We start from the raw sequence: 11,858 nt of genomic DNA, 5'->3' as shown, positions 1-11,858 counted from the left end.
TTTGGGCGATCAGATCGAATGCTCTGATACTAGATGTTAGGCTTCTAAACCATAAATTGATCTTTGATTATTAGCCACCAAAAATATTAAGTTTTCATTCCTAATATCCTAATTCCATTACAAGAGCATCATATATATATATATATATGAAGATCGAATAGAAATTGCAGACTTCTTAACATTGCAAATAATAATTGGAAAGAAACAATATTCTTAAAGTAGACTTAATAGTAGTAGTTTCCTAACATCTTCATCGGGGGATCGATCTAGCAGCAGCGATGATGATTAGCGGCGACGCAATTTCCGGTGGCAAAGATGATCAACGATGCGAATTCTGTTGACGGCAGCGGCGACAACAGCGATCTTGGTTCTCTTCAATTTGGCTAAGAGAGAAGACATAGAGATGGAAAGGAAGATCGATAGATGAAGAAATCAGTTTCTAAAATTACATTAATACCTACTATTTTAATGAGTTGACAGATTTTAATAGGGTTGGTTTTGTCCAACAGAAATTGGGAACAGCTTATCCCCAGGAGAGATCTGGTGGAAGAATGTTTCACTATTAGGATGGTTCCTATAATTTCTCAAACTATAGGAGAGTCCCTATAATTATGATAAATTATAGGAAAGGTCAAATTTACCTTAATAATAATAATAATAATAATAATAGAAAAATGGAAAGAACTACAACTTCATTAATGATTAACATCCTCAACATACCTTCCCAAAAAGAAAAAGAAAAAAAAAACCATCCACAACATCGTCCACGATCTAGAACGTACACAGGAGGACAACATGGATGATTGTTTACATGCAAATACATGTAACTTATTTATATATTTGTATATTTTATTTATATATATTATCTTCACCAAAAACCCCTTAACATAACAGAGCGCGCACCAGTACTTGGTTATCAGACTCCTTCAGTAGAACATAGGATTCTGCTCATTATTGTAAGTCCCGGGAAGCCTGGGAAGGTCATCAAGCATCCAAAAAAGGTCAGCCGATTCCGGCACCCCGAGTCCATCGAACTCAGTGAACTCGGGCTCCAGCCCAAGAAATGATTCCAATTTGGAAATCTGCTCTTTGAACCCAAATGGATCCGTCACTGGGTTTTGATCAAAACCCACAAATGGGGGTTTCTTGGTTAAAGGATGACTTGCCGGAGTAGACTCAATGGCGACACGCGGCCTCTTTGGTGGTGGCGGCAGCGGTAGCGGTGTCTGATCAGCTGGATCAGGAAAGTTCAGCTTGGCCTTCTTGCCTCTGATGCGCTTGGCCGCCTCATCATAAGCCCTCGCCGCTTCCTCGGCGGTCTTGAAAGTTCCGAGCCAGACTCGGACTCCCTTTTGGGGGTCACGTATCTCGGCAGCCCACTTCCCCCAGGGCCTCTGTCGGATTCCTCTGTAAACGTTCTTCCGAGTTTTCTGAGTCGCCTTCATATTCTTCTCAATTGTCTCTGTAACACCAAAATGTTACTGCGAGTTTTGCTAAAGAACTCAATCAAAACTGCGCATAACTGAGCTTACAGAAAACCCACACACACACATATATATATACTTATACACACACAAAAAAAAAATGGTACTGACATTGTATGGACAAGTGTCTTAAAGAACCGTCACTTGAAGCAAATATAAATGTATATGTACATATATATATGTGGTTATAAATATACAAACACATGCATGGAAGCGACTCCGTATGGACAAGCGGTTTAAGCATCTGTCGGGCGATACATTTGTCACTTGGGTCTTTTTTTTATACATATACATATACATATACATATACATATATATATATAGGCGTGTGCATAATTGCATATATGGATGTACATCAAATTAATGCATACCTACACAATTAAACATATACAAATGTATGTTTTAATTGCATGCATTGACTTGTATGGACTCAAGATAGATATCTATGTATGTATATGCATGTATATATCTCACCAGTCTGTATCAGTTGGGTTGGATGGGGGTCTTTCTTGATGGTATACTCTAAGCTAAAGAGATCCGTGATGGGTTCTAGCTCGGACCAGAGTTCTTGGCTCGACGTCAGATTCCGGCCACCCTTGGCTTCAACTCCACGGCCAATTTCACCTCCACACATTTTTGTTGCTACTAGAGAGAGAAAATAGAAGTAGAAGTGATGAGGGGAGCGCTATGTGAGTCCTATTTATAGGAAAAATTTCCACTAATCGATATATATATAAATATATATATTTGAGTAATCTGATCTGACGGTAAAGAGAGAATCACGGGAATTTGATGGAAAATCAGAAGGGTACGTGGGGTCCAACGTAATGGAGTGAAAGTGATCGCACGATTCTGACTGGAGAGTTACCCACCCACCTCACTGTAATAGTGCCGTCACCAGTTGAACAAAGTGGTTCCAAATTACAAACTTTAACGGTTGAGTGTTGGGAATTGGATTTCAAGCGTTACAAAAAGACAACTCTAGAGTCTACTTCACAATTGGTTTTTTTTTTTTTTTTTTAAAATTTATTTTTATTTTAATCTACTCATTCATGTCCAATAAAAACTTTTAATATTTGATAGATCAACAACAAACACATCAATTCTTAATAATATCGTTTTATTATTTTTCTTACCAAAAACTCTATCACCGTGTGATAAAAATGTGAAGTTTATCAAAGAAAACATATTTTACTAATGTATAAAATTAAATATGAATATATGGGACACGGACACAAAACAATACTAATGTATATGTATATTAATTTCTTAAAAGTGTAACACATGTATAATATTATATCATCGACACAATTATATACAAATATGAAATTTTATTTAAACCATTTATTGAGTAGGACTATATATATACAACTTTAATTCATTTATAATTTCTATATTCCGTATAATTTAGAAGTTGAATTTATTTTATTATTATAATAATTATTATATTATATATGATACTAGCTATTCTGTTGTTACCATTAAGTTTTTATTTTATATGAATAAGTCTTATTCAAAAAAAAAAAAAAAAAAAACAAAAGTCTTATTCTCCACGTTCCTAAGCAAATTCATTTTTCTCTCTCCTCAAATTCATTTTTCTCTCAATGTAAATGACCCCCCTTTTCTTCTCTTTCGTCGGACACCATTGTGATCTACCTTTGTTACATGTTGGTCCCAATTATTTTTGGCTAAGAAAAATAGTCAACCACCAAACCAAGAATAAAATAAATACTGCAAGCAAAAGCAAAGAAAAATCAAAGATTGACGTGAAAAACCCTCGAGGTAAAACCACAGGGAAAAATGATGACAATCTTCACTGATAAAATCAATGGCATTCAGATTAAACTTTCTAAAAAAATAACTTTGACACCACTGTCAAAGTTAAGACCCATGAGTTTGTCTAACGGTAATTGTACAATCACCAAACAACCCATATATGTAATACACAAATATATACACTTCATATTGAAAGTTTCAAAAGACAAAATTAACCTTATCATCTCTCTTGTACACAACCACAATCCTTAGGCCTAGTTTGGTATGCATGAATGAAATAAAATAAAATAGAATGGAATGAACCTGGAAATGGAATGAGAATGGAAATGGAATGAAATGGTCATTCTCATTCTCATTCTCTTGTTTAGTTGCAAATATAAAATGATGTTAAAATAAATTGATAATCATAATTCTAAGTGGTGGTAGTGGAAGGCGATGGTGGTGGTGGTGGCAGAAGGTGGTGGTGGCAAAAGGCAGTGATGGCGATGGATGGCGGTGGTGGTGGTGAAAGGCGGTGGCGGTGGAAGACGATGTCGGTGGTGTCAGAAAACGGTGGCGGTGGAAGAAGGTGGTGATTGAGGCAGTTGGTGGCGGAAGGCAGTGGGGTGGCAGTGGTGGCAGTAGAGGAAGGTGGTGAAGAAAAGTTGTGATGGCAATGAAAGGCGGTGGTGGTGGCAGAAGGCAGTGGTGGTGTTGGAAGATAGTGGCGGCGTGGCGGTGGAAGACAAAGACGGTTGTGGCAGTGGAGGAAGGTGGTGGCGGTGGTGGTGGTGATGATGATGGTGGAGGAAATTGGTGGCGGAAGGCGATAGGGGAAGGTGGTGGCGGGAGGCGGAGTCGGTGGAGGAAGGTGTTAGCGGAAGGCGGCGTTGGTGGTGGTAGTGCAAGGTGGTGATGAAAGACGGCGGTGGAAAACAGTGGTTGTGGTAATAATGGTGGGGGAAGGCAGTGGTGGTAGTGGTGATTGTGATGCCACGAATCCCGTGATTTGGTATATCAACTGAAAGACTAAAACACGACCCGAAATCGAGTCCGAAATACGGAAGTTAAGGTAAAAAAATGGACAAAATAAGAAGGTGTGGAGGGAAATTTTCCTACCAAAGACATCACACCACATGTCTGCAAGAAAATAAGGACCCAACATTAGAATGACTAGCCCAGAAGCCCATTGCAGTCAAGAGCACATTGAAGGAGACATCAAACTCCAAGCTGGCCCAAACAAAGGAAACAGAGCCCAGCCTAAGTTCATTTAAGCACCCCATAACGCCTATCATAAATGGAGATCGTAGAAAATTAGGGGCCATAATTGCCCACATTCAAAACTGCTAATAACGACCCTAAGAAAGTCTCTGTATAAACATATAAATAAGAGATCAATAATGAGAGGAAGGATATCGATTTTACATGCTCATATTTCTTCTGTTGAGCTTGCCTCTATCCAGTCACAGTTCTTTTACTATTATTTTCGTATTTATTTTTAAGTGTCCCGGTGTTGAATTTTTGCACCTACATTTTGGCGTCGTCTATGGGATGCTCTATAAAAAAGCCTTTCACTATTTCTTTACATGCGACATCGCTCCGGAATAGCTACAGGATCAGATGCCCTTTAGCTACAGCAACTGGAAATCATATAGAAAATGCGTGAAGAGATGCAAACACAATTTGACATCTTATGACAAGCTAGTAAGGCCAGCACCGAGTAGATCAATGCATTAAGACAAGCCAACGAGACTAACATAGCACAAATCAATGCTTTGCGTTAGGAGAATGAGGAACTCTGGGCTGCCACTCAGCAGGTCAATCCACCGCCCTAGTGGAACATCAACTAGCATCGCTCGGTCCTCTGCCCGAACATCAGAACGAGCTGGTAGATCTACCGCCAGCACCGCATACCCAAGGACTCAACAGTCCTCCTCAACAACCGAGGGCCCATCGGCAGCCACTCAATGTGTCGTACGACACTCTAGACTGGCACGATGGAGACGAGACAACAAGTCAGTCCCGTATCATAGAAGACTCCACATTGGGAGGAACGCAAGCAATACAGACTCAAGCCTTAGAGGATCATTCCGAATCAAGCCTTAGAGGATCATTCCGAATCAAGCCTTAGAGGATCATTCCGAATCAAGAAGACAGAATACCTGGGTCCCAGGTGAGGATCACTAATTGCCAGAAATGACGTACTAGCAAAATTCGGAAGGGAAGTAGACGAGCGGATTAAGGAGTTAAAAGCCCAAACTCTCGAGGACATGGCACGAGAATTTACCGCCTCTATAATCAAGACTACCTTCATGGACGAAATAGAATAGGTCAAAAGACCTAAAAAGTTCACCATGCCAAAATTCATTAAGTTCAATGGGACAGGGGATCCCCTCCAACATTTAGACCACTACAACCATAAAATGACTCTAAAGGCATAAAATGACATATTCATGTGCAAAATCTTTCCGTCTAGACTAATAAGAGTGGCATTGGAATGGTTCACGAACTGACCACATAAATCTATCTTGAATTTCAAGACATTATGTATGGCCTTCCTAGCCCAGAACTGCGAAAATAAGAAGCAAAAAAAGACCATCTCCAGCCTCTTCACAATTCGATAGATGAAAGGAGAAGGTCTTTAAACCTTCCTCACTCAGTTCAATATGGAGTCCTCTGGTATTCCAGACTGCAATCAGGCTATAGCCATATAGGCATTCAAAATAGCCAAGATCCAGGGTACAAGGTTCCATTCTTCATTAGTGAAGAAGACTCGATCAGATATGTTAGAACTGAACACGTGGGCATAGAATCACATCAGACTCGAAGTGAACAAGATGACAAGGTAGCAGAGGGCAATGCTGGTCACGGTGGAAAGTCGACCTAGAGAATGATTGAGCATCTCAAGGGCTCAATGAGAGCCACCAAGTATTGAAAGTAGGGTTCTTGAGAAGAGATCACGAACTACAGAGAGGGCCACACCACTTAAAACCATGCTGGTAAGATTGTATCAGGAAACCAAGGGTAGGAAAATATTCCAGATCCTCCACCAATCAGGAAACCAATAGACCAAAGGGATCAAAGTAAGCATTGCGCATTCTATAGTGATTTTAGGCACCTAACTAATGATTGTAGGAGTCTGAGGAGATAAGTTGAGGCTCTAATAGCCAAGGGCGAGTTGGTCGAATACCTAACTGACCTGGGCCATCAGAAGCCATCCGAACGGGCCAAGACCAACCCCGAAGGCAGCAACTGACAGCCAGCCCGTTCGAGTTATTGACATGTGTTGACCTTAAGGATTTCATCTAAGGACAATCTAGAGGTTTTGATGATAACAAACCATTAATGGTGTTTAAGGACTAATGTTTACATTGAGTGTTATAGATTATTCACATTTCAAAGGATGACCTTAATGAAGCACGAAAGATCATTCCAAGTATTCCATTATTCAAGATCATATCAAGGAAAGCAATGGATACAAAGAAAACGTGAAGTTGCAAAGAAACAAGTGATGACCTCAATGAAGCACGAAAGATCATTCCAAGTATTCCATTATTCAAGATCATATCAAGGAAAACAATTGATACAAAGAAGATATGAAGTTGCAAAGAAGCAAAAGCAAAGTCCATCCAAAGATAGCTTGGACTACAATGAGCAAGAAAGTAACTCAAAGGAAGGAAGAAAGCAAGTCTACCTGAAAGCCTACTCGATCATGGACAAAGCGTGAAGAAAGGGGTAGATAGGATGGTGAGTGTTTAGGATTCAATGTCAAAGTATTTATGAATCCATTTGAAGCTTATCTTTATAGGACCATGCATATCATATCATCATTCATATGTTCCTATATATATTAGCAATAGACTATGCACTTCATTCATATATAATTGCATATGGAGTCTTTGCTAAAGAATGAGTTAGTTCAAGCTTGCATAAGCTTTGAAAGAACTTATCACTTGTGCTAGAAATGGTAAAACCATGCACATCAATCATAGAATTCATATTGATCAACAATTAAGGCATGAGAAGCCTTCATTACCATGAGTTGGTAACGGATATCAGGACCCTAGAATGCGCGTCATGAAAAACTGTGTTTTTGGCTAAGTGTGAAAAATGAATTTTTGAAATAATGATTATTTCAAAATAATTTTTTCCGTTAATAACTCTTTGTACTTAAACTAGCCTAAATTGATTTTATCAGAATTTTTGACCAAGTTTACATTGGTTTACATAAGGATTTATTTTTACCAAAACTATCGGAAATCCAAATTTATACTAAAACTGAATTTCTACATTTTGATTTAGTTGGATTTTAATTTTCTAGTATTTTTTATTGAATCCAAATGGGGAGTACTTCCCTATTTATATTGTAAACTTAAAGTACATTTAGTTAAATGTTTTCAATGGAAATACGGTATGTGTAGATGTTTTCAATGGAAATAAGGTATGTGCAGATGTCCTGTACATAAATTGTCTCATCTGTTAAACATAGAACAATTTCTGAAACAGCAGCTCTATTTTGAACGACCGAAATGGAAAGGCAAAATGAATCAGATGACCGATTCTAACGGTGAGTTTTAGATGAAAGAAGGAAGGTGTTTCGGATGACCGAAACAAAAGGTGAATTATTTCGGTCTACTGAAATAAGGAATCATAGCCAACCTTAAACCATTTCGGACGACCGAAACATCATGATGTTTTATTTCGGTCGACCGAACCTCCGAACCTGCCCAGATTCAAATTTGAATGGTTATTTTACCTTGAACCACGTACACAATAGCTATATTCTTGTATTAGCTCATCAAAACTCTATAAATAGAGCTAGGGACTTCGGGATTATATGTTGCTATACTTGAGAGACATCTTCTAACATCATAAGAGCTTTTGTTCATAATTCATATCATACTCTCTTATCCCATATCATTCATAGAGTATCGACCTTCAATTTATTATCTATACTCTAGTTGTGAGCTAATATTTGGATATCAATATTTGAGAGATATATTTGTATGCAACAAATCTGATCTTTAATTTGTAAGGGCTAGTATGGCCCAAGGAAGAAGAAGCAAGCTAGCTTCATATTTGTAAGGGTTAGTGTAACCCAAAGGAAGACTAAGAGAGGCCGTCTCTTAGCAAGGAGAAGCAAGGAGTGGCTTCTAATTAAGGTTTGCTCTCCACCCGTAAGGAGTTGTACTAGTGGATTGGGAAGTCTCAAGAGGGGTCTTGAGCCGAGGAGTAGGATTTTCTAAACCTCGCTAAAATTGCCGTGTGAATGTTTGCAAATCTCTCTTCCCTTATCTTCTTTATATTTATGCTATTAATTGCTTATGCTCATATATTGATTATTGCATAAATGTCATAAAGTATGTGTTAGAATTTGCAAAACAATCAAAATGAAAAATTGGCCTTTGTTTGCCATAGACTCTATTCACCCCCCTCTAGAGTCAATACTTCGGCAACAATTGGTATCAGAGCTTAACTATAATTAAAAAGACTTAACCGTCTTAGAGTGCGATCAGCGAACAATGGCATATTCACACACCTAGAAGGGCAATGTATTAATAGACCTCCAATTTTGGATGGAACCAACTATAGCTATTGGAAAAGTATAAATGATAGACTTTCTTCAATCCATAGACTATAGAATTTGGCTTGCCATAGTTAATGGACCATTTATTCCCATGAAAGAAGTAGAAAAGACAATGGTTCCAAAAGAAGAGAAAGAATGGGATGCAAATGACTGTAGATTAATTCAATGCAATGCTAAAGCCATAAATAATCTTTATTGTGCATTGAACAAAAATGAGTTCAATAGAATTGCAAATTGTAAAACGGCAAAAGAAATTTGGGACTCACTTGAGATATTCCATGGTAGTACTTGTAATGTTAAGGAATTAAATTTATGCATGCTTATCAATGAAAATGAATCTTATAGCATGAATGACAATGGTTCAAATAATGAGATGAATTTTAGTTCTACTAACATTACTAATCATGTGAATGATCTTGCTAGAATTTACTCATCTTCTTATAGTGAAGAAAATGAAGCAATTCAAAAGAAGAGTGAAACTCTCCAAGCTTCTAGCAAAGAAGTAAATGACATCAAAGATATGGTTGATCATTATGAAGATATTGCTTTTTGTCTCATGGCCGACAAAGATAGGGGAAAATCCAACCATGATTCTTTTGATTTAAATGCTTCCTACAATGATTTAGTTAATGAGCATAATGACTTACATGATGTGTTTAAAGAGTTGCATGGTGTACTAGAAAAAATGCTTATGAAATGTGATTCTCTTAAAAAGGAAAATCATGATCTCTCTCAAAGACATGAAATAGTTTAAATGGAAAATGATTCTTTAAAAATGAAAAATCATTATCTTGAGCAAGAATTAGAAAAGATTTAAATTGAAAATGAGTCTTTGAAAAAGGAAAATGATAATGTACTATCTAAAGAGTCACCATCAATTGATTGTGCTTTCGAATATAATTCTTCAAAGGAAGTCATTGATGGTCAAAACGGCATCTTAGCAAAGTTAACAAAAGGGAAAGAGAACTTGAATACTATGTTTGGAAATCAAAGAAAGGTCTCTTTCAAAAATGAGATAAGATATGATCCTTGCAATAAAGATGCATGCTTATTGAAAAAGAGAAAGCTCTTAAATGATTCATTTGACAAAAGTTCTTTTCAATATTCTAAATGCAATTATTGTAGAAAGTTGGAACACAAAATTTACAATTGTTTGTTTGAAAGAAGAAAAGGATCAAGAAGATTTAGGTTCCAAAAGAAACTTTTGTGCCATTGCCTAACACTTATGGACCCAAGAAAATTTGGGTACCAAACGAAAATTTCCTAAGTCTACCCTGTAGGGTTGCTTGAAGGAATCTTCATCATCCAAGGAGAAATGGCTTCTTGATAATGGTTGTTCTATATATGATGTAAGAAATATTCCAAAATCTTCACTCTCAAAGCAAATGAGCACTACAATTGGGAACAACTACAAAAGCATGGTAATTGTTATACTTCATATGAGCTTTTCATTGCTTGACTCTTTTGGCATGTTAGAATCATGTATGATTAATAAATTGTTGCTAAAATAAATCCTTAAGCGTTTGATTATCACATATGAGGAGTCCTTGAATGTATTACACTAGAGAAATGAAGACTATGATAATATGCCATTGATTATGGAATTCTTATCTTCATTCTACAAGCACTCATTGTTTATGCAAACTATTTTTAATGCATGCTTTATTGATTTAAAATAACTTTATTCATGCATTACATTTAAATGAGTTTCTTGAAATTGCATTTAATGAACTACACTTAGAAGTAGATAAAATTGCTTTAAAAGTGTAAGTCTTGAGAACGAACTTACTTTCCAAATGAGCTAACACTCTTTAAAAATAAAAGCCTTATTTTTTTTGGAAAGAAAAGCTCTTCCTTAATTGTTTAATCTTTTAAGAATTTCAAAAGAGGCAACTTAATTTATTTTTGCCTACTTAGAAAGAATCTTATTCTTCTTGTCAATTCTTAAATGTGATCATGGAAAATGCACATGGAATTACATTATGATCCATCTTTGAAATTATGTTATGCCACTCAATTATTCCTCATTTCATATTGGTTCATTAAGTTGTATGTAACCATAAGCATATTTTAACGAGCCGAGTTTTTCAACCCAGTGCGTCAGTGATGACTCGAAAGTTGGCCTGATAACGGATCCGAAATACGGAAGCAAAAGATGAAAATGTAGTGTCTTGAGATATAAATCATCTCAAAGACACCAATGTGATGTTCCATGACGTCATGGAACTTAAGGAGAGCGAAAGAGGAAATGAGAGTCAAAACGGCTAAAATCCATTAACTAAGGGCAAAATGGTCAATTCATAATTAAAGGGAGAAGATTGACTCAAAATAAGTAAAACAAGATGAATACAACCTAATCTAATCATTTCACAACATTCCAAGAGGTTTCAAGAACATTGGCTAAGAATTCCCCAAAAACGCCCATTCTTGGATTAAGCAAAAACTGACCCTACTCACTAAAACATGAATAACTCCCACTGTGATTGGAATCTAAGAATGGAATTGGTACCATTGGAAATTTGACTCAAAATCCTTGAGTTTAGGCTCAAGAATCACCCCATTTGGGTTAGAAATGAAGGAGATGTGACCCTTTGAAGTTGGAACCTCTGTGTTGTAACCAAATTTGGAAGGCAGGTGCATAAAAGCTACTTCGGTCGACCGAAATAGGGTTTCGGTTGGCCAAACTGGACAAAATTTTCCTAAAAACATGTTTATTGAGGGTTGGTTGTTTCGGTAGACCGAAATAGAGTTTCGGTCGACTGAAATGACTCTTAACAGTGAAAAAGGCTACTGGAATGGGTGATTTACTGTGCAAAGGAATTCCCAAAAGCCATTGATCGACTGAAACACCTCAAAAAGCTGCTAAAATGACTGTTATGTGCCCAAGGTGTTAAGGTCCAACCCAAGCTTTGAATCCTATGATGATTTGGTTCAAAAATGAGAGTTTAAGACTGATTTTCAAGGAGATTAAAGTATGTGAGCATGTCAACAACCTTAATATGAATAATTGAATGCAAAACAATGGCTCATGG

The 11,858-nt window shown here is 37.0% G+C and overlaps 1 protein-coding gene across 1 annotated transcript; it reads right to left on the bottom strand.

Annotated features, from left to right (window-relative positions):
• Positions 1 to 583: 583 nt before the first annotated feature.
• On the bottom strand, positions 584 to 2,118 carry LOC132269998 (ethylene-responsive transcription factor ERF071-like). Its single transcript, XM_059771226.1, has 2 exons — positions 1,959 to 2,118; positions 584 to 1,462 (listed from the first exon to the last, which is right to left on the bottom strand). Exons 1-2 carry the CDS (start codon positions 2,116 to 2,118, stop codon positions 927 to 929), a joined length of 696 nt encoding a protein of 231 aa, XP_059627209.1. The 3' UTR covers positions 584 to 926.
• Between the last annotated feature and the right edge of the window lie 9,740 nt (positions 2,119 to 11,858).

The sequence above is a fragment of the Cornus florida genome, unplaced genomic scaffold (assembly GCF_030987335.1).
Source record: "Cornus florida cultivar Cherokee Brave unplaced genomic scaffold, ASM3098733v1 CherokeeBrave_3.0.0_Hap2_Chr01, whole genome shotgun sequence".
NCBI classification, from domain to species: domain Eukaryota; kingdom Viridiplantae; phylum Streptophyta; class Magnoliopsida; order Cornales; family Cornaceae; genus Cornus; species Cornus florida.
This window is presented reverse-complemented; position numbering and strand designations above follow the sequence as displayed.